At 38.4% G+C, this 20,922-nt stretch overlaps 1 protein-coding gene across 1 annotated transcript in view; it reads left to right on the top strand.

The window, feature by feature from the left end:
* The window catches only part of LOC124622579 (RNA-binding protein NOB1), a 61,642-nt gene that overhangs the window by 4,166 nt on the left and 36,554 nt on the right, over positions 1–20,922 (top strand). The window contains exons 3-5 of the mRNA XM_047148327.1: positions 1,466–1,674; positions 4,878–5,432; positions 12,835–13,074. Of these exons, the coding sequence (XP_047004283.1) occupies positions 1,466–1,674; positions 4,878–5,432; positions 12,835–13,074 (1,004 nt within the window). The remainder of the gene's footprint in view (positions 1–1,465; positions 1,675–4,877; positions 5,433–12,834; positions 13,075–20,922) is intronic.

The following is a 20,922-nucleotide window of genomic DNA, read 5'->3' as shown; positions in this document are numbered from 1 at the left end:
GTCTACATGTGCTAGTATGTCAAAAAAGTATCTTCATTACTTTTCATACAGCAAAATGATACTTTTTTTAGTGATATGACAGTTAGGGAAATGTAGTTGTGTATTTTTCATTGAGCTGCACTGGTCATTTGATGGCTTCTTCATCCCATTCTTAAATTTTGAGTTATCTGGGTCTCAGTTTGGTTAAAGACCATATGTAGCTATCACAATTTTGTGGGAATTTAGGTAAAGACAATTAGGGTATTGGTTGTACAATAACAGCTGTGTTACTTTTGTGGAGCATAGAGGCTATCATATTTTTCGATTAACATTCTGGGCCCTGGTGTCATTGGATGCAATGCAGAAGCTCAATTGAGACAAAGATGTAATAGGGAACCAGCTGTGGTGTATTTAAAGAAAGTATGGTCGCATTTGACTGATTTAGCAAAACCATGCGTTGCCTAAATCTGGATAACTGCTTTCAAAAGGGAGTTGAACACACAACTACTGCATCATCATATTCTTTGTCATGTGAGATAACACTGTATGTGATCCATCATGAAGTTGGCTGGTTGATTCCAAGTGTTTACTTAATTAGTCCAAGAACTGTCTTTGTCTTGTGGCACTGGTGGCAGCTGGCACTTTGTGCCAATGGGTTTTCTCTTCTGTTGGTATTCGTTCAGTATTTTAGTTGCAGTTCAGCTGATTTAACTAGAAGGTAAGGTAGTCCACATTGTTCAAGATGCCCTGTATTTCTTTCATGAAGGAAACTCATTGTGCTTTCCACATTAACATGTTGTTTAATAAGATTGAAGGAAGTCAGTACTGGATCAGAAGTTGACATTGAAGTTACAGTAACTTGCCATTAGTGAAACTGGAATTACTTCCATAGGATACACTTTCTTAGTTTTACAGGGAACATTGTCAGTGGACACATGACTTTTTCCTATGACAAGGTGAGTTGTTAGAATGAAGCAGTTGTGGAGTGTTGCTCTCTGTACACCATGTTTTAATCTTTGGCTATAGCATGCAGTTGTGTTGTCACTAGTCGCAGCAAAAGAGCAGTAAATCTTCTGTACACACAATGAATGGGTGTAAGCGATAGTTTTGCACAATCTTTAGAAGTAAAGAAATTAAACCACAAGGTAACCATCTGTAGCATTTAGCATGTTTTGAAAGAAGAATGAAGCTCAGTCTGCACTGCTTCTCTTCAGGAATCTGTGCAAAATGTGAAGGATTCCGTTGTAAGTGTCAGAAATCGATGGTGCTTTTGCAGCCCATAAATTTCATCTCATTGCTTTTTTCTTTTTTTAAAAAAAAAATTAGCAGTTCTGTTATTCATTTAAGTTTATTATAATGTTTGTTGTAATGTAAACTGGTTCAAGTTCATCAGTATCTCCCTAAATAGCCAAGGAGATTTTATTATTTTATTTTAGTTGTCCATACATAATAATTAACAATAATAGTTCTCATTTCTTTTTTCCAGTTACTGAATTTTCGAAGAAGACTGGGGACTACACAAGTCTTTCTGCTACAGACATAAGAGTTATAGCACTGACATATCAATTAGAAAAAGAGGTAGTGGGATCTGACCACCTGAAGCAGCAACCACAATTCAGTTGTGTTATCAATACTGCGAAAAAAGCACCAGATGATTGTACAAAACTCCCAGGATTTTACGTGCCCAAAAGGATGGTGAGTTGATTGACCTAAAGTATATCAGTGATATTTAAATAACTAGTTATTGGACTCAACTTTAGCACATTAAAAATCATATTTGTACAATTATCACACAAATGGGAATACTGAACCTGGAAGGGTTTCATATCAGGTCCATTTAAATGGTAGAGAACCATGATCGAATAGTTCTTGACTGTTTGATGAAGGTGTAAACTAAAATGTGTGGTGTGAGGCAGCCCAAGTGGTTTACTTAGTATTTTTGGCAAGAAAATTTATACTGAAGTATTAATACTCTACATCGTGTAATTGAGAAATGTGCCCCTATATGATACTGTGGCATTTCGTTTGGTATGCTTCTACAATGTGACAATTGTGATTTCTCGATTTGAGAGACACAGTCAGCTCTTGCTCATCGCCAATATATACTTGCATTTCATACTCTGGTTCCTGAGGCATAACATGAGAATTTCTAAGGAAAAAAACTGAGAAGTTTCTAGGATGCTATGGCAACTCCTAGTACATTGCTAATATAGTAGTGACTACAGTCTGCTAAGTAAGAGTGTGGTCGGCATTACACACAGGTGGTAAAAGATATTGCCTTAGTTCTTTCACAGCCCACTAGAGGAACCTTTGTCCTTCATGCAGTTTGATAAAGCATTAGTTTACTTTGAATTCTCGGCTGAGATTTTCATGTGTTTACTGACAATTTAAATGCACAGAAAATGTTACATATTTATCATTGACAAAAATGAAGACTGGATACTGCAGGAGGGCAATGATCCGAAGCACTACAGCAGGCTGTGCAGTGACTGGAAAAAGGAGAAAGTTGTTCAGGTAGTGGATTGGCCCTCACAGTCACCTGATGCTAATCCTACTGAAAATGTATGGTTTTGCATCAGAAAAACATTGCAAAGGAAAAAGAACTTCACTTTGAAACAGCTGCTAATACGAATTCGACACATTTGGAGGTCTCTTCCGTGTGAATATGTGGGAAACTTGGTTTCAAGCATGCGTCAGAGATGCCAAGTGATTATCGATGCTGCAGCTGACTGGAAATATTATTAATTGTGTTTGCATTCTTCCTTGGTTCATATATGATGTGTATATATGTTTTAGTTTGTTGTCAGATAAATTTTCCTACTGATTAACCCAACCACTTGCTTAACATACTGGAATTAGGACATCCAGACTTTGTAATTTAAAGTGACATGCAGTACTCTGTACTTGAATTAATATGATTTACTTGTAGCTTTGTTTTCCAGAAATGGTGAGGGGTACATACACTGAGCTTCCCAGAATCTGACTTTATTTTATACACAAAATTAGTTAGTAACAAAGTATACATAATAATTGTGTACAGTGATGTTTTGTTTTGGGGGGGGGGGGGGGCGACTTTCAAGCTGCAGTTTCTTTTTCCCATAATGAATTTTTAATCATGGTAATTGACACATATTTACTTTGTGTTCAATGCACAGGCACATTATTTCTTTGCATCATACTTCTGCAGCAAGCTTTTTGCCCCATTAAGGGGTTACTATACAAAGTCCGTTCAAAAAATTCCAGAACATTTGTAATTTTGCACCAGAGGTGGATTGGAGCAAAATGTGATTGGCATCACTGTCCATGCCTGTGTTTAATGTGTAACTGCCAAAAGTTTTGTTGTATCTTTATTAGTTATTGTTCAGTGCCACATTGAGTAGAATGTTGTGTCGCACAGTTTATGAATTTTGAGATGGCAAAGCTAGAGGAGCAACACATTAGCATTAAATTTTGCACGAAATTCAAGAAAACTTTTACAGAGACGCGTGAAATGATGCAGGAACCCTACAGTGAAGAGTTCTTAAGCCATTTCTGTGTTATGAATGGTTCACATGCTTTAAAAAAGGCCAGACAGAAGTCAAACGTGACCCTCATGCAGGATGCCCTTCAGCATCTCCCAGTGGTGCTCATGTCAGGAACATCAATGAAATTGTGCAGGCCAATCAAACACTAACTGTCTAAGAGATTGCAGAAGAATGTAACATTTCAGTTGCATCCTGTCATGAAATCCTGACACAGCATCTTGGAATGCATTGTGTTGCTGCCAAGTTTGTCCCATGGCTCGTGAGTCAAAACCAGAAACACCTTTTCCTCACAATCTGTGAGGAGCTATTGGATCACACAGATGAGAACGAGATGTTCCTTAAGAGAATTATAACTGGTGGTAAGTGGTGGTCTATGGTTATGATGTCAAGACCAAGGTTTGGTCTTAACAGTGAGTTGGAAAAGGTTCTCAAAGGCCAAAAAAAGCTTGTCTGCTTGTGTCTGTATATGTGTGGATGGATATGTGTGTGCGAGTGTATACCCGTCCTTTTTTCCCCCTAAGGTAAGTCTTACCGCTCCCGGGATTGGAATGACTCCTTACCCTCTCCCTTCAAACCCACTTCCTTTCGTCTTTCCCTCTCCTTCCCTCTTTCCTGATGAGGCAACAGTTTGTTGCGAAAGCTTGAATTTTGTGTGTATGTATGTGTCTGTTTGTGTTTCTATCGACCTGCCAGCGCTTTCGTATGGTAAGTCACATCATATTTGTTTTTAAATATATTTTTCCCGCATGGAATGTTTCCCTCTATTATGATGAAAATGAAAAGATTTATATATGGTGTGAAAAGTGCCAATTCACTCTAAATAATGAAAAGTATGTCATCCACATGAGTACTCCACGACATCTGTGAAACTTGGGTTTCATGATAAATTACATGAATCTAAGAGCCATCAATTCAACTAAATACCTCAGAATTACAGTTACAAACAACTTATCATAATAAAATACGAGAAATCAGAGCTTGCATGGAAAAATGTGTGTACATTTTTTTAAACTGTTTGAGAGTGGAACGGTAGAGGAAAAAGTCTGGCGGTGCTTGGTACTTAAATGTGAATTGCAGAGTAGTTGTGTAGATTTAGAAGCCCCTTTTTTTTTTTTGGAAGTGCACTGCAAAGCCTAAAACTCGCATATCCATAACCCAGTTTTACACTTGGCAGTATCTCCAAGATATTTTTGACCGCAGTTAAACCAGCTGAGACAGAAGTTTGAGGCTAATAAGAATAATAGTAATGATAATAATAGTAGTAGTAAAATAAAATTAATGAAGGAAAAATGTACAATTATGTCTTTTTAAAATTTCATAATGATATTTTCTTTGCCTACACTATTTTTTCATGCACTCTTATTTTATTTTCAGGGCCATAACTCACCTAATGAATCTGATGATTCCACTGATTCTTATATTGATGAGAGGAATGATGGTGGTAATGAACAAATCACAAATATTTCTGCGGCTCTACAAGAAGAAGAAAGTAATTTAAGTATAACTAAGAAACCTTGTGAAAATACTGTTTTGACGGACTGCTCTAGGGAGCAGCTTCAAAGCAATGAGGAGAGACATACAGAGGGCAGTAAAATGTCTTCATCGGTTACAACAGAAAACAGTTGCACAGAGACCACTGATGAAACAAATAACTACAGTAAAAATTCCTGTGGAGATTCAGTGGAAGATCAAGAACATTTCCATAGCTGGCGTGATTCCCATGCTGATGGCAGTGAAGATAGCCCTGGAGAGGAAGGGTATGATACTGATGATGATGATGATGATGATGATGATGATGATGAGTATGATGATGAGGCAGACTGGATTACTCCAGAGAATATTGAGGAAATAAAAAGATCTACTGGTGGCGGTGACCTAGAAAGCAAGCCTGTCTCTGTTGCTTGTATTACATCTGATTTTGCTATGCAGGTAATGTAAAATAGTGTGTGTCCTAATGTTCTTTGTGCTTTACAAATTGTTAGTAATGCTGTACACATATCATTGTGTGTGTGTGTGTGTGTGTGTGTGTGTGTGTGTGTGTGTGTGTTTGTTTGTTTGTTTGTTGTGGCTTGTGGGCGCTCAACATCGAGGTCATCGGCGCCCTGACACACATTAGAAGGAACGAATGGGGACAGACCTAATAAAAGTGAAGCACACATGTAAAGAAAGCAGGAAAAGAAGGAAAATGCTACGTAAGAAAGTAAAACATAAGGAAAGGGAAAACATCGCAACGAGAATGCCACAGGAAATTGTCATTGGCTGGCCACTTACATAAAATATGGGCGATCGTGTCACACAGTGAGCAAATTAAGATCCTCTCCCTAAAATCTTTGTAAAAACATTTGACATGGCACAGAAGTTTAAAACTTTAACCACATTCACCCGAGTGTTGCCTAAGAGAGATAGCAGGTCCGCTGGCAAGTCAGCCACGGCCCGCTGGTCAGAAAATAAAACGGAATCCAATAAAATGTGGCGCACAGTGACCTGGATGCCACAAGCACCACAAATTGGAGGGTCCTCTCGCCGGAGCAGGAAGCCAAGCGTCATAGGGCTGTGGCCTATCCGAAGCTGAGTGAAGAGAACTTCGTCCCGTCGACGGGGCTGAAAGGAAGTACACCACACACGTGTTGTGGGCTTGACCAAATGGAGCTTATTGTCAGTCACTTCCAGCCACTCATCCTCCCACCGACGCATGACTCTTGAGCTCAACAGCGAGGTAAGTGCGTGCAGGGGTATAACACACTGAGATACTTGTGGATCGAGACACGCCTCCTTGGCTGCGAGATCTGCCCTTTCATTCCCAGCAATGCAGACATGCCCTGGAACCCAGCAGAAAGCCACCACCTTCCCCAATCGCTGTAGTTGGAGGAGGGCATCCTGGATGGTCTGGACTATTTTATCTGCTGGATACAAACGTTGCAATGAGTGAAGGGCACTTAGTGAATCGGAACAGACAAGGAATTTAGGACAGGAAGAACGTCTCATCTGCTCCAGTGCCCGCAAGATCGCAGACAATTCTGCATCAAAGAAGTAAAAGTCTGAGGCAGTCGGATCTTGGGGACACAATCCAGAAAAACAACAGAGCAACCAACGGAATCCCCTTGTTTCGACCCATCTGTAAAAACGGCTATGTAGTCATGGTGCTCAGATAAAATGGCAGAAAATGCTGCATTAAAAACGGTGGCAGGAGTGCAATCTTTCTTGTACTGCAATAAATCTAAAATCACTCCAGGCCTCTTCAGTAACCAGGGTGGCAGGCAGTTAAAACCCAGGATTTGGGGCTGTACAGACTCCACACCGAGGGACTCCAGCACATGTTGCACATGGATCCCAAACGGCAACGTAGCCCGGGGATGATGGGTTCTTGCTATAAACTGCAGTGAAGTACAAAATTTAACTATGACCCAGAAAAAATTCCAAATTACTTTCAATAACCAATAAAATAATTGTATTCACTAAAATTTACAATTATATTAAAATATTGAAGAGGGAGATAATTTATGGCAGAATTGTATTGCCCTGTTTAACCCTCAGTTATTCACATAATTTTCCTCATTTTCTTAGCACTTGCCTAGCTTACATGCAGGACATTAGCATACAATAAGGACAGGAAAAGTGTGTTCTTAGTATACATCACAGAGAGAATGTGTATTAATCAGGAAATAGATTTAAGTCACAAATCTCTAAAAGTTTGGCATGTGAAGAAATCCACCAGACAAGTCGGTGGTTCTTAAGTCTCAAATCCACACATCTGGACCCATGCAGTTTTGGACCCAGATGTAAAATACACAATTTGTAGATCTTATTCTGATGCTCCAGAAACAACTGTGTCTATATCAACTTTACCAAAGAGGTGTATCGTTGTGTCATCATTGAGTTTGAGGAAATACACTTTTGAATACAACTGCAAGGAAATTATTTGGAAGATAAAATACATTTGAAAAAATCGTCTGAATCACTTTCTTTAAATTCACTGATCTTCATATTTTTTGTGCTTGTTTTGTTCACTGCCAGTACTACTAGCTTGTGTTTCATGATCCTTTATTGGGCACAGCTTCTGGAAAGCTGTTTTTCACATTGTGTTCGACAAGTCCTTGTACTTCTAGTTCAAAACCATGTACTGGAGTACTTATGTATAAAAAATTATCTAACCCACAGATCTGTGTGTGCACTGTTATACCTCACACGAAGATGCATATATTTCCATGTTCCTCCAGACATCCTGGGGAGAATCTCTGGAGTTGCATGTAGAAGAGCTTCCTCAACACTTCTGAGCAATTCTTCATTAGGTCTGGTACTGATGTTGAGCCACTAACACACTGGAGTAGTTTTTGTCAATTTCCTGAGGGTAGCACAATAGACTTCAGAGTTGATCGCTGAACCATGAGAGAGGGCATCAAACTGAATAACTGCTTCATAGTCGCAGAAGACCATCGCCATGATTTTATCAAGTGAGGGAGCGGCTTTAAATTTTCTGTTCGAATGAGCGTGTCTGCATGTTCCAACATCGCAGGAGGGATACTGTGTGCGGCCAGCTGGCACGCCGGAGATAGGACGGGTTTCCGCGACCCTGTCACGATGATGAGAGGCGCCTCTCCAACGATTCACCATGTGTTTGTTCACTGCCAGATCTCCGTAGAGATTCTGGAAGCGCCTGTAAATGTCTGTGATGCTCTGCCGAGAGTAATTCAGTGACAGTGCTCTACTTCGAACGCACTTCCACTACAGACGCCGTTGAGACGGCTATGTACAGTGTCGCCACCTATAGGAACCTGACGAAACTACAGCGGCTCACCGAAGGCCCCTCTTATATAACCCTTCAAACACTATATTTTACTTCTGCTCTCGTAGTAATTTCAAAGAGTTCATTCCAGTCAACATTGTTTACAGCTTTCTCCCACCCTACAAATACTATAAGGTACATTTGGATTTTTTTACTTATCTTCTACGATAAGTCCTTGTGTCAGTATCGCTCCCACTGTCTGTCTCATCTTTGCAGAACCCAAACTGATCTTCTCCTCCCGTCGGTTTCTACCAGACTTCCGATTCTCCTGTAAATAATTCATGTCAGCATTTTGTGAATAAGATACAGTAAACTTATGGTTTAGCAGTTTTCATACCTGCTAGCACCTAGCTGATTTGGAACTGAGAGAAGTAGGAACACGAGACATTCTTAAAATCTATAGAAAAACCACATAGCATCGTCACTGGATACTATAGAAACAGGAATTTTCAGATTACATTTTCTCATTGATTCATAATATTGAGAAAGCTATATATACTTCTTGATTTTTGTAGGCCTTAAAATGATTTGCGCTATCGAAGCTGACAGTAATTTGTAAAATGTTCTTAGATTGGCTCTTAATGGCTGGTCCTTGTAGAGATTCACAATGGTTCTTTATTCCTTTCAGAAAAGTATACCATGAACAAAAATTTCACAGGAATTACGTTCCGCAACTCCCGCGGGACGACACATACACTAAATATCTGGACTCTGGCTAGTGCCCAAGAATCGGGCAGAAAATAAACAATCTTCATGGATAGCACCATAAACGAAGCTTCACTTCGGATGGTCTCTACTTCGCTGGCATGCCGACAAGAGCTATTGCAGCGCAGCTGGATCATGAGGTGGTCAGCTTTCGCCAGTGTGGTTCTTTTTTCTTTCCTTTATTGAGTTTCGATTCCAACCGGAGGGGACGGGCTGGCAGCAGCTTAGTACGCCGTTGTACAAGTTGTATGGTGTGAGCAGGTCCAGGATTTGTGGTCTTCATTTCACAGGACTAGAAATGTGGCTGAATCACACCCAGTCCATTGGCTTCAAAATTGTTCGTCAAGAAAATCACACACCTGATTGGCAGGTTGTACTGGAGCTCCATCCTGCTGTAACTATACCACAACTCCCTTGTCTTCAAATTGAGGTATTAACCACATTTGTAAAATGTCCAAATAAAAGTCGCCATTTAAAAAAGTTTGATTTGAACAGGCACCCTGGTAACACTGTGGCCCCATATTATGATGTGATGCTGGTTCCTTTCCAACTCCTGCGAATTTTCTTTAGACTAGAAAAGCACATTTCACCTGAATGAAATAGACATAGTGCACATTTGTCAGAAAATAACACACATGGGCAAGGCACAGGATTTGGAAATTGTGACAACAAAGTATGGCAGGCTGGAACAAGCTGCTCCTGCCTGTTACCAGATAATTCATTCACAAACCTCAATCTAAATCCTTTCAATTTCAATTCTTTCTTGCCCACAGTACTTGAAGTTCAGCTGAGGTTTTGTGAGTGGGTTTCAAAGGAAACAATGAAGTTGATTGAGCTATGGTGGCACATTTCTTCCCATGTTTTCATACATATTCTGTGTGACCTGTATTTGACACAGCCTGAGTCAAAAGTACATTTCTCACAGTGAGGCAGGGTTCACACACACACACACACACACACACACACACACACACACACACACACACACACACACACACACACCACTAATCACTCCTCGGCAGTGTAAATGTGTCCACTCACGTCAGCGGTGACTACACAACTGAAACAATGCAGTACTGACAACAGTGCTTCTCATCATCTTTGAAGCAAGTATGCCTATAAAACAAGTATTTATTTCTCCAAATGTTAAAGGTGTGAAGGGTACAGGAACTTCTCGGTCACCATATTGCAGTGCTCATTAAGCCCAGGGGCCTAATGAGACTTAACACTTTCCACCATAATATGGTATTAGCCTGTTTGCATTTAGGTGTGATAGTTTGATTACCATTCTTTTTACATGCAGCCAAGGTAATTAAAACACATCTACAAATATTCAATTTGCCCTATCATTTTCCGTTATTGATGCTAAAAATTCTTCGTATATATTGATGTTTTTAGCTCTTGGTGGAGTGTGTTAAACATGTATTCCTTCATGTCTGTATTTTGCCATCAGTACAAAATTTGGTATGAATACTACATTCTGTTACTAGGCTCATCCTTTGCTTTTAGCACACTCTTTTGAGACACATTCCATTGCAGACAGTGCTGCATATCATGTGATTGAGTCAGGAACTACACATCAGTGATATCCATCTATGAGTGCCTATCCATTTCTCTTATCTCTTGAAGGCTTCTTAGAGCACAGCAATAACATGTTTTGCAGAGCACTTTTTCAAGGTCTTGTTTTACTGTTCAAGGACTGGCACAATTTTCACATTCAGGAGATGAAGCTTAGCCAGTAATTTGTCAGATATCCTGATTTACATAATTCATATTAACTGATGTTGCTATCAAAACTACTGCATGCATACCATGTAGTCACAGTCTTAATTTTTTGCTACCAGTGTCTTTCTTAGAGAGCCTGAATCAGAGGTTCCTGATGTTTGCTGATTTGGCTAACGTATTCTAGTAACTCGGTATTCAGTACCCAGAATTATGCACCTGATTTGACATTCTTCTCCTGTGATTATTACCTATTATTGGCAGTATTATGAAAAGGATAGATTGCTACTCACCATACAGAGGAGATGCTGACTCTCAGACAGACACAACAAAAAGGCCTGAGCGGCCAGAGACAGTGATCCAATGTGTGCGAGTTGTGCTTGGGGGAATGTGTTTTGGCTGAAAGCTTGATTGTATACCAGTCTTTTCATTGTGGCTGTCTGTGACTGATCATCTCCTCTATAAGATGAGCAGCAATCTACCTGTTTCATAATATTGTTGTTATTCCATTCGGGATTTTCCATTTTTTGGTTTTATAATATTGGGTCATTTTTTGTTGTCTTAACTCCTTGTTTTTTGCACTTTTTCTCTTGTACTGCCAGGCTGCCTCTCTTATTGGATTACTATAGAGATTTGACTGTAGTCGCTTGAACACTAAAGTTAAACTGAAGCTGTTACATTTGCATCGTACCCTAAATCTTTTAATTTATTTGGAAGGACTGATCTTAATCCATTCATTTAACAAAGTCCTAACATCACTGCTCTAAAATGCAACTTGCTCCTTTCCTTTTCTTTCCTACGGTAAAAATTTCTCTGTCAGTTGCACATTTTCCATAATTGGGTAGCCATCACAGCCACAATAAAAATAACCAGCACCACTGGTGATGCAGGTGGTAGCACAGCAGTCTTCATTAACATATCTGTTTTATTTCTGAATAGTGCATGTTTCACATAAGTGGTTAATGAACATTATTGAGCTAAAGATATATTCATGAGATTATTGATGCTACTTTCTATTTCTAGCAACATAAGTTGCCTAGATAAATTGATTAAAGAAAATTATTCTGAAACATGAGGTAGAATTGCTGCCCTAATTTTATAGTTTTCTCGTGTAAATTTTCCTTTTGAAAATTATTCAGAACATGATAGCAAATACATGGTTAAAACTGCTTTAGAGATTAAATGTGATGCTGAAATCACAGTTTTTACAGAGATATAAAATATTTCTTTATACCTTTTTGGTAAATTATCTGCTGTTGCTAATTTAATGACCACTGTGCTGACCACTATTAGTAGCTGCGGCTAGTAATATATTCTTAAAAATACTTGCCTTTAACTGCTGCTGCCTTAGCCCTCCTTTTTGATACACACTAACTCTGTTGGTTTAAGTATGCCAACTTATCTATTAGTTTCCTCAGGAAAACTATTAACAATACTTCAGAAATATTCTCTGAATGCCTCAAAGTACAGAATAAATTTTAGAAGGTATGTGTTGTCTAGCAAAATTATTAAAGACTTAATATGCATCTAAATTATCTCTTTTTTTTATAAGGGAAATGTTTACCATCTTGTTTTCCAAAGCTCAAATCATAAATGAAATGAGCCTGGTTATGCAATAACCGAAGTTAAAGTGATAGGAGTCATCATTGCATCTGTTCTACTATGGCACGCGCTCTCTCTCTCTCTCTCTCTCTCTCTCTCTCTCTCTCTCTCTCTCTCTCTCTCTCTCCCCCCCCCCCCACCCCCCCCCCCTCTCCCCCTCCCTGCCCCCCCCCCCCCCCCCCACACACACACACAGAGAGAGAGAGAGAGAGAGAGAGAGAGAGAGAGAGAGAGAGCGCATACTTTGTTTTTTCATTTTTCCATACTGTAGTTGCAGTAAACTGCATACCTCTATAATGTTTTCTCAAAAATGTAAGCACATACACTATTTTATTTATATGATGTAATAAACTATAAATCAAAACCACAAACGTTGGCTGGATATAAAATTTACACATATTGAAGTTGCTATTTCTTTCATAGATACATTTGACTGGCAAATTTCCAATGAAGTGATAAGCTGTTGTTTCGTATCCAAAGTGTAATTACTCAATTATTTTCTTTCTGTCTCTCTTACAGAATGTTTTGAAACAAATTGGCCTGAATGTGTTATCTATTGATGGTCGTCTGATTCGACAGACTAGGACATTTGTTCTCCGCTGCTATGCATGCTTTAAAAGAACCAGCATTATGACAAAAGTATTCTGCCCTCATTGTGGCAACAGGACATTGAAGAAAGTGGCTGTAACTCTCAAAGAAGATGGCTCTCAGGAAATACATATCAACACAAGACGACCCCTCTCAGGAAAAGGGAAACGGGTAATAAGCAGTTTCAATTTCCTCAAAAGATATCCTTAAAAAGATGTCCTTTAAAAGTACATATTTAAGAGACTGTTCTTATTAGTTTTGTAGAGGTCTTCCTCTTATTTTTAATATTTTTGTTGAATTTAAATATTGATTGCATTTTATTTTACCTTGTACTTCAAAAATATCTTCAAATTTTTCATCAATACCTTTTGTTTTTTCTCTTTCAATGAAACATTTTCTCCTCCTTCATAAATTTTATATTCCAATAAGTATCAGATCCAAATGTGGCTTCTTTTTTGAGAGATTATTTTCATCTGAACACTCCATGCTGTTTATTAAACAGGCTTTATCATGAGAGGAAAATAAATTTGCATGACAACTGAGGGCTAAGAGGAATGCAGTACTGAGATTTGCACACTGTGATTTGCAATTCTGGACAAAATTGTTGCTGCTGGTTCATGTTTACTGCAGCCCTCTGATGGGATCTCAAACAATCTGTTGCTACATACACACACTGTACTGTGGTTGATGCAGTGTGCTTCATACCAATAGCAGTGACTTGCTATCCTATACCATTCCCACATGTAGCAAAAAAATGGTGTTTGCCTCGGCTCTTCCCCAAATCTCTCTTATTCTCTTGATCTCTACACAGTGCACTTAATGAAAGCAACAGAAGAATTGCGCACTCTTCCTCGAATACTGATTCTTCTGTGTATTTACCCAGTAGGTTTTAGTGAGAACACTGTCTCCTTTCTTCCAGAGATTCCCATTTACTTTTGGTGAGCAGCACTGTTACCCTTTTGTATGAAAAACGACAATATGAACTAGGATAGAATACCACAGACCACATAAGAGATGCTTTGAGCAGCAGACAGGTTCATTTAAAAGTAGATTAAACTGTCAGTGTCCTCCTTCATAATTAGAAAAATGCACAGGCATTCACATACTGACAGCTCAAGACACACAGCCACTGTCTTCTCCAGTGCTGAGATGACCTTATCATTCAGAAATGACAGTGCTATATGTGTACGAGTTATGTGTTTATGAAATTATGTGCTTTCCTAAGTCTAAAGGAAAATGTTGTCCAGTAGCTTACTCTATTTTTAAAAGTGTTTTGTCATTCTTTCTTAAGAAACATTTAACATGTGCCGTTGAAATTATCAGGGTTGTCAGAAACAGTCTAGGAAGCTGGTAAGGGTGTTGCAGGGTGGGTTGTGTTGAGAAATAATTTTTCAGAAAAATGATTAAATATTTTGAGCTGTTTCGGAGTTTATTTATTTTTTTTTTTATTCTCATGTCAGAAACATACAGGTACATGTGCATACATTTTACACAGTTATGATTAAATTACTTTTGACCAACATTTGGCCACTTGCAGTGCATTTTCTGTTGCTTGTTGAAGATCATCTTCTGTACAGGAGACTGGGCACAATTGACACCAAAGCATGTGCCGAACTGTCTGTCCTTCTCCACAGTCGCACTGAATTTGGATCAGTGTATCCCCATCTTACCAAGTTAACTTTTGATCTTCCAACTCTGCATCTCAGTCTATTCAGGGACTTCCAAGTTGTCCATCCCCCATCATGGCCTGGAGGTAAAGCCTCAACAACTCTTTTCCAACCAGGGGAAGGTAAGTCATAGCCCTCCATAGTTGTAACCTACCTTTTTCAGCAGTAATTCTAAGTTCCTTTGATGTTTTAAGGAAACTCTTCCTTGACTTCGGTCATTGCAGATGTGGTTCGTGCCCATACAGAGGATGGGTAATTTCCTGTTCCACTGCCTTTCTCTCCTTGTCCGAAGCTATCTCTCTTCGGACAGGTAGTGGTGCTATTCCTGTGAGGTGGTAAAGTCATTCGACTGGAGCGGATTTCAAGCAACTTCTTATACTTCTGCAGGTTTCATTGAGAGCTGCATCCACCTGTTTGGCATGAGTTGAATTATACAAAACAGAACAGGCATACTCTGCTACAGAACACCATAGTGCCATTGCAGATGTTCGGATTGTTTCAGGTTGACTACCCCACTGTGATCCGTCCAGTTTCTGTAAGAGATTGTTCCTGGTGGTAACTTCCAACTTGCATTTCATGCAGTGCTTTTTGGAAGTGAGAGATCAGTCAAGTGTCACTCCCAGGTATTTTGGAGTCTCGTAGTGTTCCAGTTTGACCCCCGACCATACTATTTTCAACTTGTGAATGGCTTCTATGTTTCTCAAATGAAAAGCACACATACTACGGTATGTTGATGATTTTCACTTATGGACCGTCTGACAGCAACTGAATAAAACACAATTTTAGTGCCATACGCGTTTCGCCTTTATTTTCTGCAAGGCATCATCAGTGGCCTGTAATATGTACATATGTTAGCTATTTTATTTACATTTTTTGTCACTGTGCCTATAGGTTATAAACAGTTCTGGTGGTTGGTATTTCCTATTAAGTAGTAATGTTTTGAACTGTACTTACAGGTTGCGTAGACAGTTTCTTACATATTACGCTCCTGTTGCATTTTTGGTCTTGTTCTTCTTCCTATGAGCGCCAATTTGCTGTTTTTTCTGCATTCCACAGCACTATGCACTGAACGCTTTTTTTAATGCAATGTTTTGGTTTCTGTTGCCGACTGTCAAATGTTTTTGCCAAAGATCGAATATTACTGCCAAACTTATGAGTGTAACTATCGAAGTATCAGTGGACTGTTCGTGTATGCATTTGTGTGTGCGCTTGTGTGTGTGTGTGTGTGTGTGTGTGTGTGTTTTGGTGTCATATTATTTTATTTTATTTTATTGTATTTAATTATTTATTTTTGTTTATGTCCTGTGTATGTGTGTGTGTGTTTTGGTATATATATATTTGTGCTGTGTATGTGTGTCTGTCTGTATTTTGGTGTTATGCAATTTTTTTTTGGGAGTGTGTGTGTGTGTGTGTGTGTGTGTGTGTGTGTGTGTGTGTGCGTGTGTATTTTGGTGTTATATACTTTTTTTTATGTTATCATTTCCTTTATTAAGTGTAGTAAGGAGCCTGTGCTGATGTGTGTTTGTTCATTTATCACATGTTTGTTTTCTGCTATGGCTTTCTGGATGTGGAAGTTCTCTTGCATTTGTATAAGATGTTTGTCATGGTTGCTTATTCTCATTATTTTCATTTCTTGTTCCATGTTTGTAGGATGATGGTTGTAGTGTTTTAAATGCTCTGCAAATGTGGAATGGTTTGTTTCATACTTCCAACATCTGATATGTTCTTTGTATCTTGTTTCAAAATTCCTGCATGTCATGCCTATGTATACTGCATCACAACTTTGACATTCAAGTTTATATATTCCTGATTGTTGGAATTTGTCCCTCTTGGTAGCTGGCTGGCTTAGGTGTGATTGAAGGGTTTGCCCAGGCTTATATGCTATTTTGAAGCCCTGTCTCTTTAGGATGTTTGCAACTCTGTGTGTTAGTTTATGTGTGTAGGTCATGGTGTACCATCTGGTTCTTTTCTGTGTGGTGTTGTCATTGTGTGTGTTTGTTGAGTGTGTTTGTAAGTTTTCAGCTTGTGAGTTCTTTTGTATTGTGGAAATGTTGTGTTTGTTTTTTATTTGTGTTTTTATTTTTTGATTGAGCCTGTGTACCACATGTGTGTCATACCCGTTGTTCCTAGCTATTTGTATGATCGTGTTCATTTCTTGTTCATAGTTTCTCTCACTGAGTGGGATTCTGTTTAATTTATGTAACATGTGCCTTAGTGCTGCAAATTTCTGGCTTTGGGGGTGGTTGGATGTGGAATGTATTATTGTGTCCGTGGCTGTTGGTTTTCTAAAGATGTTAAATGTATGTTTTCCATTTTCTTTTTTAATTGTAATGTCAAGAAAATTTATTTGATTTTCTTTTTCTTTTTCAAGTGTGAATTTTATGTTCTTATGAGCTTTGTTTATTTCTGAATGGAGTTCATCTATTTTTTCACTTGGCTCGTCTACCAAACAAATAATGTCATCCACGTATCTGTACCAATATATGATTTTGAAACTTTCATTTGTGGTTATCTTATCAAATATCAGATTTTCAAGGTGACTGATGAAAATGTTTGCTAGTGTTCCTGATATTGGGGAACCCATGGGCAGTCCATCAGTTTGTAGATAATATTCTTCCTCAAACTGAAAGTAGTTTTGTTCAGTTGTCAGTCTGAGCATATCCGTTATTTCTTTTATTGCGTCTGTGGTGAGGTTGCTGTGGGATGAGAGATTTTGTTCTATGATTTCTATTGTTTCTGTGATAGGGATGGAGGTATACATATTTTTTATATCGAATGAAATCAGTGATGCTGTGTGTGGTACCTGTATGTTCTGTATATTTTCTATTAGGTTTCCTGTGTTTATCACTGTTCTGTTGTTTTCTACTTTATAGTGTTTTGTAACTAACTTTTGGAGGTGTTTGGCTATGCGGTATGTTGGGGCTTTCTTGAAGTTGATAACAGGCCTCATTGGCATTCCGTCTTTATGTACTTTCGGTTGACTGCGGAGTGTTGGTGCTCGTGGGTTTTTCTGTGTTAAGTAGTATTTTTGTTTGTCTGTGAGTGTGTGTTCAATGTTTTTCAGTGCTCGTTTCACATTTGCCTGGAATCGTGTAGTTGGATCTGACTTCAGTTTTTGTATTGCGTTGGTGTTTATGTATTCCTTGGTTTTTGTGATGTATTGCTCTTTATCCATGAGTACTGTTACATTGCCCTTGTCTGCTCTTGTTATTAATACGTTGTTGTTTGTTAACTTTTGTTTTAACCTTTTCATAGTAGCTGCTTCTGTTTGGTTGCTCTTATTGTGTGTCTGCTGTGTTTGTTTTATTATGCCTTTTATTTCTTCTTTTACTAGTTCTCTTGTCAGTCCTATGTTTATTTCGCAATTATTTTGTTGTTCTTCACGTGTAAGGATGTGTTCGGTTTCTACTATGAGATTTTCTATGTATTGATTGTTCACCTTGCTATTGGTGCAGTGTTTCAAACCTTTTTCCAAGAGCATTTTTTCGTTTTCGTGTAGTTCTGTCTCTGTTAGGTTAACTAAGCGTGGATGGAATGAGTGTTGGTGTTCATGTGGTTTCACATTTAAACTGTAAATGTATTTTTGCGTCTTTTTTGCTGTTAGTTTCATTATCTTGTGTTTATGTTTGTTTTGTAAATGTTTCATTGCTATGTATGTGTTGTGCTCAGTTTTTTCTACTAGTGCCATGAAAACTGCGGCGTTTCCTACGTTTTTTGCCACGATTCCAGGCAAATGTGAAACGAGCACTGAAAAACATTGAACACACACTCACAGACAAACAAAAATACTACTTAACACAGAAAAACCCACGAGCACCAACACTCCGCAGTCAACCGAAAGTACATAAAGACGGAATGCCAATGAGGCCTGTTATCAACTTCAAGAAAGCCCCAACATACCGCATAGCCAAACACCTCCAAAAGTTAGTTACAAAACACTATAAAGTAGAAAACAACAGAACAGTGATAAACACAGGAAACCTAATAGAAAATATACAGAACATACAGGTACCACACACAGCATCACTGATTTCATTCGATATAAAAAATATGTATACCTCCATCCCTATCACAGAAACAATAGAAATCATAGAACAAAATCTCTCATCCCACAGCAACCTCACCACAGACGCAATAAAAGAAATAACGGATATGCTCAGACTGACAACTGAACAAAACTACTTTCAGTTTGAGGAAGAATATTATCTACAAACTGATGGACTGCCCATGGGTTCCCCAATATCAGGAACACTAGCAAACATTTTCATCAGTCACCTTGAAAATCTGATATTTGATAAGATAACCACAAATGAAAGTTTCAAAATCATATATTGGTACAGATACGTGGATGACATTATTTGTTTGGTAGACGAGCCAAGTGAAAAAATAGATGAACTCCATTCAGAAATAAACAAAGCTCATAAGAACATAAAATTCACACTTGAAAAAGAAAAAGAAAATCAAATAAATTTTCTTGACATTACAATTAAAAAAGAAAATGGAAAACATACATTTAACATCTTTAGAAAACCAACAGCCACGGACACAATAATACATTCCACATCCAACCACCCCCAAAGCCAGAAATTTGCAGCACTAAGGCACATGTTACATAAATTAAACAGAATCCCACTCAGTGAGAGAAACTATGAACAAGAAATGAACACGATCATACAAATAGCTAGGAACAACGGGTATGACACACATGTGGTACACAGGCTCAATCAAAAAATAAAAACACAAATAAAAAACAAACACAACATTTCCACAATACAAAAGAACTCACAAGCTGAAAACTTACAAACACACTCAACAAACACACACAATGACAACACCACACAGAAAAGAACCAGATGGTACACCATGACCTACACACATAAACTAACACACAGAGTTGCAAACATCCTAAAGAGACAGGGCTTCAAAATAGCATATAAGCCTGGGCAAACCCTTCAATCACACCTAAGCCAGCCAGCTACCAAGAGGGACAAATTCCAACAATCAGGAATATATAAACTTGAATGTCAAAGTTGTGATGCAGTATACATAGGCATGACATGCGGGAATTTTGAAACAAGATACAAAGAACATATCAGATGTTGGAAGTATGAAACAAACCATTCCACATTTGCAGAGCATTTAAAACACTACAACCATCATCCTACAAACATGGAACAAGAAATGAAAATAATGAGAATAAGCAACCATGACAAACATCTTATACAAATGCAAGAGAACTTCCACATCCAGAAAGCCATAGCAGAAAACAAACATGTGATAAATGAACAAACACACATCAGCACAGGCTCCTTACTACACTTAATAAAGGAAATGATAACATAAAAAAAAGTATATAACACCAAAATACACGCACACACACACACACACACACACACACACACACACACTCCCAAAAAAAAAAATTGCATAACACCAAAATACAGACAGACACACATACACAGCACAAATATATATATATATATATATATATATATAATAGAGGGAAACATTCCATGTGGGAAAAATATATCTAAAAAGAAAGATGATGAAACTTACCAAACAAAAGCGCTGGCAGGTCGATAGACACACAAACAAACACAAACATACACACAAAATTCTAGCTTTCGCAACCAATGGTTGCCTCGTCAGGAAAGAGGGAAGGAGAAGGAAAGACAAAAGGATATGGGTTTTAAGGGAGAGGGTAAGGAGTCATTCCAATCCCGGGAGCGGAAAGACTTACCTTAGGGGGAAAAAAGGACAGGTATACACTCGCACACACACACATATCCATCCACACATACACAGACACAAGCAGACATTTGTAAAGGCCTTTACAAATGTCTGCTTGTGTCTGTGTATGTGTGGATGGATATGTGTGTGTGTGCGAGTGTATACCTGTCCTTTTTTCCCCCTAAGGTAAGTCTTTCCGCTCCCGGGATTGGAATGACTCCTTACCCTCTCCCTTAAAACCCATATCCTTTTGTCTTTCCTTCTCCTTCCCTCTTTCCTGACGAGGCAACCATTGGTTGCGAAAGCTAGAATTTTGTGTGTATGTTTGTGTTTGTTTGTGTGTCTATCGACCTGCCAGCGCTTTTGTTTGGTAAGTTTCATCATCTTTCTTTTTAGATATATATATCACACCAAAACACACACACACATACACAGGACATAAACAAAAATAAATAATTAAATACAATAAAATAAAATAAAATAATATGACACCAAAACACACACACACACACACACACACACACACACACACAAGCGCACACACAAATGCATACACGAACAGTCCACTGATACTTCGATAGTTACACTCATAAGTTTGGCAGTAATATTCGATCTTTGGCAA

This window comes from Schistocerca americana, chromosome 7, assembly GCF_021461395.2.
Source record: "Schistocerca americana isolate TAMUIC-IGC-003095 chromosome 7, iqSchAmer2.1, whole genome shotgun sequence".
In the NCBI taxonomy this organism is placed as follows: domain Eukaryota; kingdom Metazoa; phylum Arthropoda; class Insecta; order Orthoptera; family Acrididae; genus Schistocerca; species Schistocerca americana.
This window is presented reverse-complemented; position numbering and strand designations above follow the sequence as displayed.